The sequence below is a fragment of the Ornithorhynchus anatinus genome, chromosome 13, assembly GCF_004115215.2.
Source record: "Ornithorhynchus anatinus isolate Pmale09 chromosome 13, mOrnAna1.pri.v4, whole genome shotgun sequence".
Classification (NCBI taxonomy): Eukaryota; Metazoa; Chordata; class Mammalia; order Monotremata; family Ornithorhynchidae; genus Ornithorhynchus; species Ornithorhynchus anatinus.
The window spans coordinates 2409018-2426451 of NC_041740.1; the positions used below are offsets into that span (position 1 = coordinate 2409018).

General features: G+C 62.9%; 1 protein-coding gene across 15 annotated transcripts in view; it reads right to left on the bottom strand.

The window, feature by feature from the left end:
* MAP4 (microtubule associated protein 4) overlaps nucleotides 1–17434 on the bottom strand; it is a 119964-nt gene that overhangs the window by 25171 nt on the left and 77359 nt on the right. For 14 of the 15 annotated variants that reach the window (XM_029077661.2, XM_029077658.2, XM_029077655.2 and 11 more), the window contains 3 exons: nucleotides 16213–16362; nucleotides 14179–14331; nucleotides 10558–13344 (listed from right to left, as the gene is read on the bottom strand). In XM_029077661.2, coding sequence (XP_028933494.1) covers nucleotides 10558–13344; nucleotides 14179–14331; nucleotides 16213–16362 — 3090 coding nt within the window. The remainder of the gene's footprint in view (nucleotides 1–10557; nucleotides 13345–14178; nucleotides 14332–16212; nucleotides 16363–17434) is intronic. The other variant, XM_029077671.2, reaches the window with a different exon arrangement.

Genomic DNA, 17434 nt, shown 5'->3' on the forward strand with positions numbered 1-17434 from the left:
CGTTGGACTGCGACCCGTTCCTACCCAAACCCGACGCTACGGCCGCCCGCCCTCCCCCGCCCGTCGCCTCCGGTCCGAATGTAAGCCGAGAAGCTAGAAGGGTGGACCCGGGCGAGCCCCCCTGGCCCGCTCCTCACCGCTCTCCCGGCCGGGACCCCGTAAGAAGGCGCTGGGGCGGAAGAAGGCTGGAGAGGAGAAAACAGGTCCCGGGGAAAGAGCCCATTGTTTCCGGACAAAGGCAACACACAGGCAGCGGGTCGGTCACATTTTAGGTCCCGGCCGGACCGGCGAATCACGCCCCTCTGTCCGCAAACAGGACGCGAGGGAAAACAGGCTTATTTGGACGGCGAACAATGGACCCAGGGTAGCGAGTCGAGGTGGGGGAGGGGAGGCCGCACAGACCGCGGCGCGTTGCGGTTCCGTCGGCGCCAAAGCCTTCCCTGGTACCACGGCACCCTCTGCCCCCCGCTTCCTCCCTCCGCTCCCCCTTGCGTCCCCCCCAGTCCTCCCCTTCTTCCCCCCCGCACGCTAGACGGGGACCCGAGAGGCAGGGCTGAGTCGAACACGAGAGCGGGGAGCGGAATATAAAGCAGCCCGGCTTGCAGCGGTCCTTTTCTCTCCGGACAAAAGCCGACCGCCCGCCGAAGCCGGACGGGAAGCCGGGCGTCCGGCCGCGGCGGGAGGGGCCGGGGGGGTCGGCAGGTGACCCGCCTCGGGGAGAGGACGTCCCGCTGCCGTCTGAGCCTTGGGAGAGTCTCGGGCCCCGGACCCCCCCGTGGAGGCGGGGAGGGCGGTGGGGTGGGCGGCGAGGCCGGGGGTGGGGTCTCCGAGTTCACACCCCCTTATCCCGTTCCTTCCATTCCCCCGTCTCGCCCCGGCCCCCGGGCAAGTTACAGAGGCCCCGTCCCGCGTCCGAGCCCCCACCCCCGCCGGGTCCATTGGTTCCGGCCAGGCCGCGGAGGGGATTTGGCTACCACCGTCCAGAGCGAGCGGGCCAGGGTCCCCAGGGAGCCGGCCCGGCCGCCCACCGACCCCTGGGGGAGAGAGGATCCGGCAACATACCATCACGTGGTCCTTCCCCGCTCCCGGGAGCGGCCTCGATCGCTCTCTCCCCTTCCTCCTCCTCCTCCTCCTCCTCCCGTCCCCGGCCCGAGCCGCCCGCTTCGGGGATCTGCTCCAGGGGGCGGCCCGGCTCCTGCTTGGCCGAACCGAGGAGGCCCGGCGGGGTCGCGTCGCTCCGCTCCCGGGCGGGAGGCTCCTCGCGGCCGGTCGGGGCCGGTCTGCCGCCGGCCGGCTGCTCCTCGGCCACGGTCATGGATCGCTTGATGGCGGAGGCGGCCCCCGGCTTCCTGGACGTGGCCGGGGACGGCGGGCCGGGGTCCTCCCGGCCGGGGAGGGAGGGGTACTTGTCGGCCAGGTTCAGGGCGGGGGGCACGGACAGGTGGGAGCACTCCGACATGGCGCGTCGCACGGCTTTCCGCGGCGGGGGGGCCCGAGGGAGCCGGGCCCCCTCCTCGTCGGGATCGGGCCGGTCCAGGTCCGCCAGGTAGCCCTCCTCGTCGTCGGGGGCTTCGTCCCGGGCCAGCTCGACCGTGGTGGTGGGCGGCGGCGGCGGGGCGGCAGGCCCCGTCCCCTCCGCCGACCCCACCGACCCCCGGGCCACGGGGTGGAAGTTGGGGTTCCAGACGCCGGTCTCCGGCGCCGCTTCCTCCTCCCGGCCCACGACGGCCCCGCTGTCCCCTTCTCCCCCGGCCCGGCGCGGCCGGGACCCGGGAGGGGTCCGGTCGGCCGGCTCCCCTCCGCCGGGCGGGCCGGGGTCCGCGATCAGAGCCCAGGTCTCGAGGCGCGGCGGGGCCGCTGGGAAATTCTTCATCGGCCCTCGCGTCTCCCGGCCGGGCCCCCCGTCCGGCTTCCCCTCGAAGAAGCACAGCTTCTCCTCGTCCGTGAAGCCGGCGCCGTGGAGCGGCCCCCCGGGGTTGACCGGCAGCCCGATCTCGCTCAGCTTGCCCTCCGTCCTCTGCCACTCAAACCCCGCCGTGCCCAGCTCCTTCGGGGCATCCGGGCGCCGGAGGGCTCCGGGCGGGCCCTCCGGGGGCTTGCCCTTGCCCAGCTGGCCGTAGTCGCTCAGCGGGACCGGCTGCTCGTCGGCCAGAGACATCTCCGCTCCTCCGCTCCCGGCTCTCTGCCGCCGCCGCCGAGCAGACGGAGCTCGCAGCCTGCCCGATCCTGTGACATCACACCACGTCCGCTGGATTCATGACAAAACTCATTTTCTCCCCCATCCCTCTCGCCTCTCCCCCCGCCCCCCGGAGCCCCCGCCAGTCGGAGGCGGGGAGAGGGAGCCGCTCGGCTCTTCGCTGAAACGAGCGGGCCGCCTCTCCTCCGCCAGAACGGCAGGTGTGATTCCCCGGCTCGTTAGCGCGTGCTTCTCCACCGGCTCCCGACCGCAACGCGCCGAGCTCGGAGAGCAGCGTAGACGATAATTTATGCCCGCCCTCGGGGGTGCCCACGCAGCCGCCGAACCGGCACTCTACCCCCTCGCCCACCCGCCCGGCTCCCCATTGACGAGACGTCCTCGTTTCCCCGGCCCCGGCCGTTCCTTTCGAAGAACAATGACTCCAGAAAAATCGCTCGCGGTTCCGCTTGCGGAAAAGCCTCTCTCTGGTGACAGAGCTGGAGGCAGGCGCTTCCCGGAGGAGGAGAGGGTTTCCCGTCGGGAGCGAGACAACGGATCCGCTTGGAAACCGGTCTGGACCCCAGGACCCCGTGAGGTGTGGCGGTCCTCGGGTCGATCCCGAGCCGCTCCGGAGGGGTCGGCGGAAGCCCTCCCTTGGGGACTCCCGGATTTTGATTCCCGGTCGGTCGATCGCGCTTTAATAAGCGCTTGCTGTGTGCAGAGCGCTTGGGAGAGGTCGCGGAACCCTAAACAGACCCATTCCCTGCCCACGACGAGTTTACAGTCTAGAGGGGGAGATTCCCGAAAGGAGAGAAGGGATTCTGTTTTCCCGCCCGCCCCGTCCACCTTCACCGGGCCAAGCTCTCGGTCAATCCATCGCGGGTATTTATTGAGCGCTTTCTGGGGGTACAGCACTGTAGTAAGCTCTTGTGCCAGGACAACCGACCGTATGCGCTGTGCGTGCTGGGCCAATGGATTTATGAGATCCCAGGGGACCCTCTAGACGGTAAGCTTGTTGTGGGCAGGGAAAGTGCCTATTTATTGTTCTGCTGGACCCTCCCCAGCGCTTAGTCCAATGCTCTAAACAGGATAAGCGCTCCTCTCCCAACCCTTAGTAGAGTGCTTTGCACACAGTAAGCACTCAATGAATTCAACCGAAAGAATAAATACGATCGACTGACCCGTCCGTTCACGGGGGCCCGGCCCCGATCCTGCTCCCACCCCGATCTCTGGCTTGCGCTCAAAGGACGGAGGCTATCGAGAGCCCTGGGTTTCCCGTAGAGGGAGGAGGAGAGCGCCACGCTCCCGCTTCCCAGATCGGGAACGCGGTGCGGCCTAGTGGCTGGATCCCTCCGGAGAATCTGGGTTTTTCTCATCCCGGCTCTGCCACTTGTCTGCTGGGTGACCTTGGGAGAGTCACTTCACTTCTCAGCTCCCTCACCTGTAAAACGGGGATTGAGACTGTGAGCCCCGGGTGGGACAGGGATTGCATCCAACCTGATTAGCTTGTCTCTACCCCAGTCCTTAGAACAGTGCCTGGCGCAGAGTACGCGCTTAACAGAAAGCATTAAAAAAAATTAAATTTTAAAAAAGGGCTTAGTACAGTGCCCTGCAAATAATAATAATAACGGCATTTGTTAAGCGCTTACTATGTGCCGAGCACTGTTCTAAGAGCTGGGACAGATACAAGGGCATCAGGTTGTCCTACGTGGGGCTCACAGTCTCAATCTCCATTTTACAGAGGAGGGAACTGAGGCCCAGAGAAGCAAAGTGACTTACCCGAAGTCACACAGCTGATCAGTGGCGGAGCCGGGATTAGAACCCACGCCCTCTCATTCCCAGGCCCGGACTCTTTCCACTAAGACACCCGCTCAATAAATATCACTGATTGCCAGGTCCAGCCAGGGGCGAGACAGCTCGTTGTGGGCAGGGATCGTGTCTGTTGCTCTTTTGGACTCTCCCAACCGCTTAGTCCAGTGCTCTGCACCCAGTAAGCGCTCAATAAATATGACCGAGTGAATGAATGACTGGAGGGGCCAAATTAAAGATGCTCGTTGAGAGACTAGATCGATCCCTGGGCCAAGTATCCTCTTTCCATTCCCAGCCGCACCAAAGCCAAGGATGGGGTGGGGGGAAATCTGGATCTGCCAAGCCGAAGCAGCAAGCTTGGCTTAGTGGAAAGGGCCCAGGCCCGGAAGTCAGAGGACCCGGGTTCTAATCCTCACTCCTCCACTTGCCCGCCGGGCGACCTTGGGCCCGTCACCCCGCTTTTCCTCCTCTGTAAAATGGGGATGAAATACCTTTTCTCCCTCTCCCTCAGACTGTGAGCTCCATCTGCCCAACCCGATGAGCTTGTATCTACCCTAGGGCTTAGCGCAGTGCTCAGCACACAGCCCACAATTCCCCAATGCCACAATCATCATCTTATTTTCCCAGCGTTCAGAACAGTGGTTGGCACATAGTAAGCACTCAAATACCATCATAATTATTATTAATATAAGCTCCCTCTAGATTGTGAGCTCATTATGGGCGGGGAGCCTGACCGTTAATTCTGTTGTACTGTCCTCTCCCAAGCGCTTAGGACGGCGCTCTGCACCAAGTAAGCGCTCAATAAATACCACTGATTGATGGAGGGAGCCTCTGGGACTGAGTGTCTCGGGGTGAGAGACCTTGGAAGAGTCACTTCACTTCTCAGTTCAGAGAGAGGAGACAGGCGCGTATCGCGTCCGGAAGCAGCATGGCCTAGCAGACAGAGCCCGGGCCCGGGAGTGAGAAGGCCCTGGGTTCTAATCCCGGCGCCGTTATAATCAAGGTCTGCCGTGGGACCTTGGGCAAGTCGCTTAGCTTCTCTGGGCCTCAGTTCCCTCATCTGTAAAATGGGGATTAAGACCGTGAGCCCCGTGTGGGACGGGGACTGTGCTCGAGCCGATTATCTTGCCACTCCCCCCTCGCTTAGTACGGTGCCCGGCACCTAGTAAGGGCAATATTGACACCGTTAAAAAATAACTAAAGAAATAACCACGATCGACTGACTGACTGAACACCGGGTTTGAAAGAAGCAGGAGTCAAGGATGATGCCAAGGTTACGCGGCAGAGCGACGGAGAGGACGGGAAGGGGTGTCAACCGCGATAGGAAAGTCAGGTCGTCAAGTCGAATCAGCGGTCCGAAAAGCCCTCCTCCCGAGCAGATGCGGAGTCTGAAGTTTCTATTTTTGCCTCCTCCTCGAGCTATTTCTTCCCCCTCTTCAGCGCCTCTTTGTTGGAATCCAACACGATTGGTTCCGTGCCATCCTCCACCACCAGCCCCCCCCGGCCCTCCGGGCTCCGCCGCCACCCTCCCCGCACCGGTCTCCAAGGCAACGCTCCATTCCGGGATGACGAACCCGCTCCTCGCCGGCTTCTCCGACGAACACAGCCCCTAATCCGGGGCCGCTGCCGGAAACGACCGGTGATCCGGTCCAGCGGAGCCGCGGCCGAGAGGAGCCGCGGAGGCCGGGACCCGCCATCTGGCTTTTTCCTTTCGGAAACGCGGAAGGGTGGGCGGCCGACCGGGTACCGGAGGTGGGCCAACGCACGCAAAGAGGGTCTTCCGCCTCGTTAACATTTCTGGGCTCTTCCACTCGGGAAGGCCGGGAAAAGCCCGAGCATGGGAAAGGACCCCCGCTTCCCTTCGCGCCCCCCGATTCACAAATAACGGGGCCGGGGGAGGCAAACGAGAGTCCGGAGAGCCAGTGAAAGGGCCCGCTTTCGTTTCTCACCGAGGCGCTCGGTACAGCGCTTGGCGCTCAGAAGGTGCTCGGTAAATGCTGCCGCTCCGTCGACTGACGTTCACGCTAAGGGGTGGCGGTGCAAAGATCGGCGCCGAAGGAGCACGGATTTGGATTCGAATCTGTCGTTCCGCCGCCCGCCTCGGCTCCCAAGTCCGAAGTCTGAATCACCCCTCCTCCAAGAGGCCCCATTTAATTTCTCTCTTCCCCAAGCAATATCCTCTTTCTCCCGCCTTAGCACTTCCCCAGCAATGACGTGCGTCTGACCCAGTATCGCTTTGGTTCACCGACAGGGCACGGGCCTGGGTGGTGGCGGAGGACCTGGGTTCTAATCCAGGAGTCGCCACTTGGTTGCCGTGTGACCCGGGGCAAGCCACGTTGCTTCTCTGGGCCTCGGTTACCTCATCTGTAGAATGAGGATTGAGATCGGGAGCCCCGAGCGGGACAGGACTGTTTAGCCTGGATCCATCCCGGCGCTTAGAACAGTGCCTACCACATAGTAAGCCCTTAAATACCACCACCACCCAATACCGCTTTGGCTCGTAATGACTAACACGCCCTACTCGTTAAGCACGCGTCCGAAGGACCCGGGTTCTAAATCCCCAGCTCGGCCACTCGCCTGCTGTGTGACCTCGGGCAAGTCGCTTCGCTCCTCTGTCCCCTCACTTCCCTCGTCTGGAAAACGGGGGTTAAGACGGTGAGCTCCGTGTGGGACAGGGACTGCGTCCAAACTGATCGGCCCGTATCCACTCAACCGCTTAGTACAGTGGCTGGCACGCGGTAAGCGCTTAAACAGCATACGGAGGGAAAAAAAGGAAACTTCAGTCGACTAAACATTTCCTTTTTCCTCTTTCTCAAAAGTATTTTGTGGTGGTCGGTCACACCCCACTGTAGTGAGAAAGGACGCAGCCTCCTCCCCGTACTACAACTCTCTCAGCCACTAATTAGAGTGCTCAGCACACAGGAGGTGTTCCATAAGTACTTCCCATCGCTTAGAATTTCAAGGCCTGTCTGAATTTCTCTTCCTGTATCTACTCCAGCGCTTAGCAGGGTATTTGACACATACACGAGAAACGACGTGGCCTAGCGGATGGAGCACGGGCCTGGGAGCCAGAGGGACCTGGGTTCTAATCCGGCTCCGCCGCTCGCCTGCTGGATGTGACCCCGGGCAAGTCGCTTCACTTCTCTGGGCCTCAGTTCCCTCATCTGTAACATGGGCATTACCACCGCGGGCTCCCTGTGGAACGTGGACTGTGTCCGACCTGCTCTGTACCTCCCCCAGCGCTTAGAACAATGCCTGGCATATAGTAAGCGCTTAACACATACCATAAAAAAAAACCACAACACGGGAGATGCTTAACAAACACCACAATTATTAATCTAAATCAAACCAAAATTAGCCACCACAGAACGCAGAAAAATGCCATTAGTTAGCCCGAGATCCCTGAACAGCAGCATTCATTAATGCGATAGTATTTATTGAGCGCTTACTATGTGTACTAAGCGCTCCACACATGAAAGCAGCATGGCCCTTAAGAAAGAACCTGGGCCGCGGGTTTTAATCCCGCCTCCCCCACCTGCCTGTTGTGTGACCTTGGGCCAGTCACTTCACTTCTCTGTGGCTCAGCTTCCTCATCTGTAAAATGAGGATTCCATACCTGTTCTCTCTCCTCCTCAGCCTGCGAGCCCCGTGAAGGGCGGGCACCTCGCCTGACCTTATATTTTGTACCTACCTCAGCGCTCAGTACATGCACTAGGTACGTAATAATGAATAACCGTGGAATCCGTTAAGCGCTTCCTCCGTGCAAAGCACTGCACCGAGCCCCCGGGGGGGATACGAGCCAATCGGGTTGGACACCGTCCCTGCCGCACGTGGGGCTCGCGGTCTTCACCTCCCCCCTCCCCCCATTTTCCAGACGAGGGAACGGTGGCCCAGAGAGTCAAGTGACCTACCCAAGGTCACCCAGACGGGCGGCGGAGCCGGGATGAGGAGCCAGGTCCTTCCGAGTCCCAGGCCCGGGCTCTAACCGCTGGGCCACGCTGCTTTGTGAGCACTTATCGGACACCACGGTCCTTATTACTCTTCTTCCAGTTTTTATCTGCAGTTGGTGGGGTTGGGGGGGTAAAGAGAAAGAGATATTGAGTGTGGGGGGCGGAGGGGAGAGGGTAGGAAAGGACAGCGGCCCACGAATAGTTCCGCCACGACAACTGCAGGCAGTCTGAAAGGGGGCATCTCTCCACTTGCGAAATAGTAGCAAGCTCTGAAATTACAAACGGCTCTTCCGTCTGGCGAGCATATTTTATTTACATACAAGGGACTTGAAACTGTTAAGTTGTGGGGGTTTTTTTTTTCCCTTGGGTTTTTTTCTCTTTAGTTTCTAAGCGATCTGGGGCTGTACCGCTACCAGGCGGGGGGCGAGGACAGAGAAGATCCACACCGCCGGGGGAGCCGCGGGCAGGGGAGGGGAATCTCGTCTCAGCGTCACCCCCTACGTGCCCGGTTTTAGGAGGCCAAACAATCGCCGACGCCGAGGGCTGGCGTGCTAGCGGGCCAACAGGCCTTCCAGACCGATGAGCGTCTCATTTTTTAGGTGTGGGGGGGTTGGTACTTGTTAAGCGCCTACTGATCGCTCTGGGGAAGATCCAAGCAAATGCATTCAACCGTATTTATTGAGCGCCTACTGTGTGCAGAGCACTTAACTAAGCGCTTCGGGTTGGACACGATCCCTGTCCCGCACGGAGCTCACGGTCTTAATCCCCGTTTTCCAAACGAGGGAACTGAGGTCCAGAGCACCGAAGTGAGTTGCCCGAGGTCACCCACAGCAGGAGAGCGGCGGAGCCGGGATCGGAACCCAGATCCTTCTGAGTCCCAGGCCCGGACTCTAGCCACTGGGCCACGTTGCTTCTCCGCTCTTACACATCCTCGAGGGGTGTAAACAATAATAATAGTGGCATTTAAGCGCTTACTCTGAGCCGAGCACTGTTCTAAGAGCTGGGGTAGATACAAGGTGATCAGGTTGCCCCACGTGGGGCTCGCCGACTTAATCCCCGTTTTACAGATGAGGGAACTGAGGCACAGAGAAGTAAAGTGACTTGCCCAAAGTCACACAGCAAGCAAGTCCTCTGACTCCCACTCTCTCCGCTAGGCCACGCGGCTTCTCCTACCCTCCTCTTCCCAGAAGCCCTCAGGCCCTCAGAGACAGCTACATCAGCCCCCAAGGCCCTTCTTCTCTGGACCAAACAGTCCCCGAACGCAGCCACTCCGTGCCCGTGGGCAAGGGAATGTATCCGTTCTATCGTCCCCTCCCAAGTGCTCAGTACAGTGCTCTGCCCACAGTAAACGCTCCGTAAACAGGACTGACCGACCCCTGCCAGTCCGCTCTTGAGGGAGGGGACTGGTGACGCAGGCTCATTCATTCATCGATCGTATTTCCTGAGCTCTCACTCTCTGCAGAGCACTGTACTAAGTGCTTGGGAGCATACGCAACGACAGACACATGCCCTGCCCCACAGTCTAGGGGAGCCGGGGGAGCTTCCCCGGGGGGTGCCCGCCGGCCACAGCCCGTTCACGCCTGCCCGGCTTCCGATCTACCCTCCTTCGCGGCCCCGAGGCGCGGCACGTACCGGGGGTGAGGCCGGACGGCCCGATCCTCCTTCGCCCACCCGCCGCCCGCGTCTCCTCTCCGCGGAGCTACTCGTGCAACCCCGGAACATTCCTTCCCGGGCCCGGCCGCCCGCCCGGCACACCGGCCGCGCCCTGCCGACGTCCAAAGGGCGACAGCCCGCCACCCGAGAGCCACGTTTCGGAGCTCGCTGAGGCGGTGGGCCGGTTTTCCAGATGAGAAGAGCTGCAGAGGGGAGGAGAGGCGACCTACACCGTCCTAATTCTTCTTCAACTGTTCCTTTTGATCCGGACCGAAGACTCATCTCCCCTTCCTTTCCCAAGCAATGTCTTTACTTAGACTGTGAGCCCCACGCGGGACAGGGACTGCGTCCAGCCTAACTCGCCTGTGCCCACCCCGGCGCTTAGAACGGCGTCGGACACGCGGTAAGCGCTCAACCAACACCACGGAAAACGAACCCGAAAAACATCAGGCCCCCGAACGCCACAAGGTAGCAAAAAAGCCCCACCTAGGCCCTGAGTGGGCGGAGAAGGCTTTTCCCCATAAATCCACTCCCCCGTTAATGATTTTAATTCGGTTAACGCCTCACACACACACACACACGCACGAGGCATGCCCACACGGAGAAGCGGATTACGACAACCGACCGGATGCAGGGAGGGGGCGGTCCCCGTGTTAATGCACGAGCCTCGTCCGAAATCTTCCCCGCCCCGCCGCTCGACCCCGAGGGGAGGTGGGGGCCGGAGCGGCGAGCGACCCCCACCCCGAGCCCCCTCAAGCCCGCGGCGGCAGCCGTCACGCCTCGGTCGCCGGGGGCCGCACGCTGTTAAAAAAGGGTTACCCAGTTCCGTGCCAGTCCGCCGGCGCCGAGCGGGGGGTCGATTAGGGCCCGGCTCTAGAGTCCGGGAGGGAGGGGGGCCGTCCGGCAAAGCCGCTGACCACGACGCCGCTCGCAAGCACACACCGTGCCCCGGCCGGGGCCGGCTCGTACCGTCAGGCTTGGGCTGTTTCGGCTTCTGGCGGTCCTGGGCGGCGGGTCTGGGCAGCGCGGGCGGCGGGCCTCGGGACTTGGTGGGCCGCATGTAGCCTTTCAGCCCTTCCGCCGCCTTAGCCCGTTCTTCCCTCTTCCCGGCTCCTGGGGCCTTTGGCCCCGGTGGCTCCGCCGCCTTGGGACGCGGCGCCTCTTCTCTGGGGCCGGGGGGCCGGGGGGCCGAGGTCTGGGGCGCCGGGCCGGGGCCCGGCGGCTCCGGGGGAGCGCCCTTGTCGCCCGCTTCGGGTCTGAGTTCTCCGGTCCGGCCTTCTGGAGCGGTGGGAGGAGGCGGAGACGACGCTCCGGGGGCCTCGGCGCCCGCCGTTCGGAGCTCTCCGGGTCCCTCGCCCGGAGCCGCCCCCGGTCCCGCCCTGCTCCGCTCGGGCGCCGGGCCGAGGGACGCCGGGGGGCCTTCTCCTTCCCCGGGGCGGCCCTGCCGCTCCGCCCTCCGGGGCCCCTTCTCCTCCGGCTGCCCCGGGGCACCACCTCCCGCCTTGGGCTCCGTCTCCCCGGAGCCGCCCTCTCTGACTTTCCGATCCGCCTCTCCTAACCGGGCCTCGGGCCCGGGGCCCGCCTCACTTCCCGGCAGCCCAGGGCCCCCGAGGGGGGTCCGCCGCCCCGTCTCGTGGCCGGCCGGGCGCTCTCCTCCGTTTCCATCTGGTCTCGAGGCCAGCGAGGGGGCCGGAGCCTCCGCTAGGCTGGGGACTTGAGGCCTGCTGACCCGGGGGGCCTCGCGCCCATCTTTCGCGCCCTCTCTACCCCCAGATGCCGGGACGGTGGGCTTCGAAGCCTCGGCCGACTCGCTCCCGCTAACCGCCCGGGGCCCCGGAAAGGCCTCTCTGACCCCGCTCTCTGCCCCGGACAGGGGCCGGGTCCCCGGTGGGTTCGGCTCCTTGTCCCAGGACAGCGGTGGGCCCAGACGTCTACGGGTGACATTGCTGTTCTCATCTACACAGGTCGTGGCTTCGGGGCTGCGGTCGGCCTCCGTTGCCATGGGGACCTGCGCTTTGGTGGCGCCTGCCTCGGCCGCTGGGACGACGGGCTGCTCAGAGGAACTACTTTTCCCCTTCCCGCTTTTCTCATCGCTGCTCCCGGGCTCGGCCCTGCCGGCCGGCGTGCCCCGTCCCCGTCTCGCGTCCTCCTGGCTCTCCCCCGGGGGCCCGGCGGGAACGGACCCTGCCCCCGGGGCTTCGTTCCGGACGCTCGCCTCCGTCGTCTTCCCGGCGGCGGAAACCCTATCTGCGGCCGCTTCCTCCTCCCCGCGATCCCGCGGCTCAGAGGAGCCGGCCTCGACGCTCTGAACTTTCCCGTCAACTGGAGCCCGGGGGTCGGAGACCCGCGGGGGCTCGAGTCCAAACTCCTGGCGGCCTCCGGGGACGCTTCCGGTCCCATCCCGGCTGAGCAAGGGCGGGCCGGCGGCGCGGAGCGGCCCCTCCGGGGAGCCGCTGGCTTTGAACTTTTTGTTCCTCCCGTCGCTGCCCCTCTTCCTAGGTTTCTCCCTGGCCCGGCCTGCAGCGAGGGGGTCGGCGAGACTCCTCGCCTCCCCTCCTGTCTGGGTCGGCGCCTGACCCGTGGGGGCGGGGGTCCGCCCCGTGCCCCCTCCGCTCCCCAGAGGCCCGGGCTGCTTAGATAGGCCAGAGCCGGGACCCCCCGCCGGCCCGTCCGCCACCAGCGCGGCCACGAGGTCGGCCGTGATCTCCGGGGCTCGGTGGGCGGGCGGCGAGCCCGGCCCCCGACTCGTCCTCGGGCCGCGCCGGGGGGAGCCCTCCCGCGGGAGCGGGGTCTCCCGGCCCGCCGGGACATCCGGGGCCAGGATGGGCAGGTCCGGCCGCTCTCTGCCCTTCCCCGGCCGCCCTCGGACCTTCCCGCCCTTGCCATCTCCTCTCTCTTTCCAAGCGGGGTCGGCGCCGTCCTCGGGGAGGGGACGGTCCCACGGCAGCTCGGCGGGCGGGAACCCGGGCTCCGGGAAACCCCTCTCGGCCGCTCGGGCCGAGGAGAGGTTCTGCGGGGGCGCCCCGGGAACCCCCGGAGAAGCCCCTCTGCCAGGGGGGCCCCCCTCTTTCCGCCTACTCTCCGTCCCTGGGGTGTCCTGTTCCGGGGCGGCCGCGGGCACCGGAGCGGAGATCCGGGGCTCCGGCTGGGTGTCTCTGCGTCTGAGGTCCGGTGGCGTGGCCGCCTCCTGGTCCCCGGGACCCCGATCCGGGCTCCGGGGCCCCAAGCCGTGGCCTTTCATTTCCGCCACGCGGGCGGCCTTCCCTCCGGCCTCGCCGTCCAGCGCGGGCCGGGCCGGGCCGGGCCGGGGATCGGGGCGGCCTGGAGCCGGGCCCTCGAGGCCTCGAGGCGTCTCCCCGGGCCCCTTCTCCCTCTCTGCCCCGAAGGGGGGAGCCCCCCCCGGCCCCTCGGCGCCTTCGTCCTCCCAAGGCTCCCCTCCTCTCGGGGGCGGGTTCCTCTTCGGCCTCGGTTTCTTCTTTTTCTTCCTCAGCAGGGCCGGCCCCCCTTCCGGCTCCCAGCTCTCCCTCCCCAGGTCCCGGCGGGGCGGGGCCCCGTCTCCGTAGGGGATCTTCCGGGGCGGGGGCCTGGCCCTGGGGGGCCCGAAGGAGAGGTCCGTCCGTGGCTCCGAGCTCTTCCGCGGGGGGGGACCTCCTCCCGGCCGCTCGGCCGGGGCGTCGCTAAGGAGGGCGGGCGCAGCCCTGTCAAACAAGCGCTCGCCGGATTGGGGCCCAGGCCTAATTTGGGAGGTGAGGAGACCTGAAACACAGTGAAGCCCGCTGAAACGCCGGGACCGCCGGCGGCGCCCTTCCGGAAAGGAGGGCGGGTGGTCTCCGCTTCCCAGCCCGGCGCGTTCAACCGAGGGGGAGGGGTCACAGATCTCGACCGCGGATCGATCGGAACGGTCCTCCCCTTTCCCTCTCCCGGCGAGAGTCCTGCCGCGGCAGATCCCGACGCTCCCCCTCTCACGGGCCCCCGAGCTCCGTTCGGTCAGCGGCGTACGGAGGAGAAACGGCGGCAGAAGGTCTGAACCTTCTGTCGGTGACGGGGGCGGGGGGGAGGAGGGGCCGGGGTCGGCCGACTCGGTCGGGGAGGGAAATGGGTCTGCCAGAGAGGAACTCGAGTCGAGACGCCCCCGCTCCCGCTCTCTGAGGGAGATCTGTCATCTTTTAATCACGCTACCCGGATCCCGCCGACTCCGGCCTTCCCGACATCTCTGGGATGCGGGCCGACGGGAAGATCGGAGCAGAGGAGGGGGAAGAAGACCGCGCTTGTTTATCTAAAATTTGCCTCCGTGCTTCAGGTCGGAGCAGGCGCGATAAATCATCTCGAGAGCAGGGGGACGACACAGTCCGATCGCGAACGTCAACTCTTAAGCTTTAAAGGCGAGACGAATCGCCCGTCGGGTGCGGAGGTCACGCCAGGGTGGGCTGCCGGGCCGGAAGGGGGGCGCGGCCCGATCCCGACGCCGCGACTCTCCCAGGCGCTTAGTGCAGCGCTCCGCGCATAGTGAGCCCTCGATAAATACGACCGAATGAACGGACGGCAGCCGGCGGGGAGGGCGGACGCCCCGTGGTGGCGAACCCCTTTTACCTGTGGGTTCCCGAGGAGGCTGTGGGGGCGGGAGGCGGCTGGGCGTCCCCTCCTCCGCGGGCTTCTCCATTCCGGCGAGGTCGGCCTCGGGGGCGGTCTCCCCTGGACGCGCCTCTTCAGCGTCTACCGACGCCGCGAGCTTCGGGGCTGGCGCTACAAGAGATGGGATGGGATCAGACGGAAAACCGGCCAGCCGGGGAAGCAGCCCGGCCTGGCGGCTAGAGCCCGGACCCGGGAGTCAGGAGGACCCGGGTTCTAATCCCACCACCGCCACCTGTCTGCTCGGTGACCCCGGCCAAGTCACTGCCCTGGGCCTCAGTCTCCTCATCTGGAAAACGGGGAGGAAGACTGTGAGCCCCACCCGACGAGCTTCTATCTACCCAAGCGCTTCGTACAGTGACTGGTATATAGTAAGCGCTTAACAAATACCACGAGAAAGAAAGAAAAGACCGAGTCTGGCGATTTCAAGCCGAGAAGCCGTGTCATGAAATTAAAAAAATTCACACTCCGTAGGCCCCTCTCAATGTTCACCTGACCCGAATGCCTGGGACAAAACTAAATCATCCATCTGGTTTCATCTTTCCCATTAAATAATAATGATATTGGTATTCGTTGAGCGCTTACTATGTGCGGGGCACCGTTCTAAGCGCTGGGGAAGATACAGGGTAATCAGGTCGTCCCACGTGAGGCTCACGGTTAATCCCCATTTTACAGATGAGGTAACTGAGGCACAGAGAAGTTAAGCGACTCGCCCACAGTCACGCAGCTGACGAGCGGCAAGAGCCGGGAGTCGAAGCCGTGACCTCTGACTCCGAAGCCCGGGCTCTTTCCACTGAGCCGCGCTGCTTCTCTTAAAGAGGTGCATCGGGCAGGCCACAGAAAACGGTTCCGTTCTTGTGACAGAAAGAGAGAAAATAAAATATCCGGAGCAACGCCTTTGAGTCAAGGACTTGCGCTGAAAGACGGTCGCCCGTCCCTCAACTTTTAAACCGGATATTTCCGCAGAGACGGCAGAAGCTCGCGCGGAGGGGAACGCTGCTCAATCTTTAGCCTTTATCAGTTCGGGGGTGGGTGTCTGTCGTGTCACATTAGGCTCTTGCCAGACTAAACTGTTGGTGACAGATTAAGGGGAACAGACCAGAGAGTCATTCTTCTGCTGCTTATGGGAGGGGGAAAAAAACCCAACAGCCTGACACATTTCAACCCAGAGCAGACAGTTGGGCAGAGTCTTAGCCTCCCCAAATGAGCTTTTTCCCAGATTTCCAACGCTCCGATCCTAAATCACAGAGGGAAGCGTAGGGGGAGGGGAGGGTCTTCACCAGACCAGAAAGCTAAAGCTACAGACCAGACCCATTAAGACTAGCCCTCTGCCTCCAGACCTAACCCACTCTAGATGGGTATATTAATAATAATAATGATAATGCTAATATTACTGCAATAGGGGCTTACTATGGTTAAAGGACTGTTCTGAATGCCGGGACTGATACAAGTTACTGGGGTCGGACACCGTCCCCTATGCCACGTGTGAGCCCGATGCGGGGCAGGGACTGTGTGGACTTAACTCGTACCTACCCCAGCGCTTAGAACGGTGTGTGACACACAGTAAGCGCTTCATAAATGCTATAAAAAAAGAAAATGGGGCCGACGGTCTAAGTGGGCGGAAGAACACGTCGGGAATCCCCGTTTTACGCACGAGGAAACCGAGACCCAGGGAAACGAAGTGGCTTGGCCCAGGTCATCCAACAGGCGGAGTCGGAATCCGAACCCAGGTTTTCTGACTCCCAGGCCCGGGTTCTTTCCACTAGGCCACCCGGCTTCTCCCCACAGATGGTTGCCCATCCCCTTTCCTAATATCTCCAGGGGGAAGACCTCCCGGGCTCCTCAACGCCCGCCCCAGTCACCTGAATTCCGGGGCCCCTCCGCACAATCCCCCCACGATCCGGGAAGGAGCGGCTCGGCCTCTCACAGACGGAAGATCGGTCCGAGGAAACCGAGGACTAACTTGTTCCCAGACGGCACCGGCCTCTTCCATACCTGCAGGCTCTGGAGGCTGAGCTGGGGGTGGAAAGACGGACGGTTCGGTCGCCTCCAGCTTTTCTACGGCGGGCGCCTTATCTGTCGCGGGCACGGGGGGCTCGGGGGACCTTGGTTTCGGCTCCATGGCTGCCACCGGTTCTAAAGGATCTGTTTAAAAATCACATGGTTGGCTTTTTTTTAGGTATTTGGAAGCACTTACTATGTAACAGATGCCGTTATAATAATTATGGTATTTGTTAAGCGCTTGCTATGAGCAGAGCACTGTTCTAAGCGCTGGGGTAGATACAGGGTAAGCAGATTGTCCCGTGTGGGACTCACATTTTTTAATCCCCACTTTCACAGATGAGGGAACTGAGGCACAGAGAAGTTAAGTGACTTGCCCAAGGTCACACAGCAGACAAGTGGTGGAGCGGGGATTAGATCCCGGGTCCTTCTGACTCCTAGGCGGAGAAGCGGCGTGCCCTAGCGGATAGCGCCCGGGCCTGGGAGTCAGAAGACCTGTTTTGTTTGTTTCCGGGCTCCGCCGTAAGTCTGCTGTGTGATCTTAGGCGGGTCATTTTACCTCTCCGGCCTCAGTTCCTTCATCTGTAAAATGGGGATTACGACTCTGAGCCCCATGGGGGACACGGACTGTGTCCAACCTCAAAGGCTTGCATCCACCCCAGTGCTTGGTACTGTACCTGGCACATAGTAAGTGCTTTACAAATAACACGGGAAGAAAGCAAGCACACCCAAAACCGTGCCTTATATAAATACCACAAGGTTGTCGCTAGAGTGGGCGACGTTTGACAGGGCTCCAAAATTCGGTTTAACGCTGACACCGGGGCCTCGGTGTGTCTCTGTTCTCAAGAGCCATCGTCCGCTCGCGGAGCCGATTTTCCCAATCACGGCTCGTGAGGAGTAGCAGGAATCCGCCCCCGGCCCCAACCCGAGGGCAATCAAGTGGACACGTGGAGAATGTTCCCCCCGTCCACGATTCCTTCTTGGTGCTTTTTGAGCGGCCCGGGAACAAACCCCGCCGGCGCCTGGCCTCCGGGAAACCCCGGGGGGAGCGGCGCGCCTGTGGCCGTTGGGCGGACCCTGAACTCTGAGTCCAGAGGAGCCCGAAATCACGCTCCTCCAGCCACAGGGCCCGGCTGATTTGGATTTGATTTTGTGACTCTGTCGCTGTTGCGGCTTTAATGTTTCTTCTGACGTGAGGCTCCGGGCCCTTCTCCCC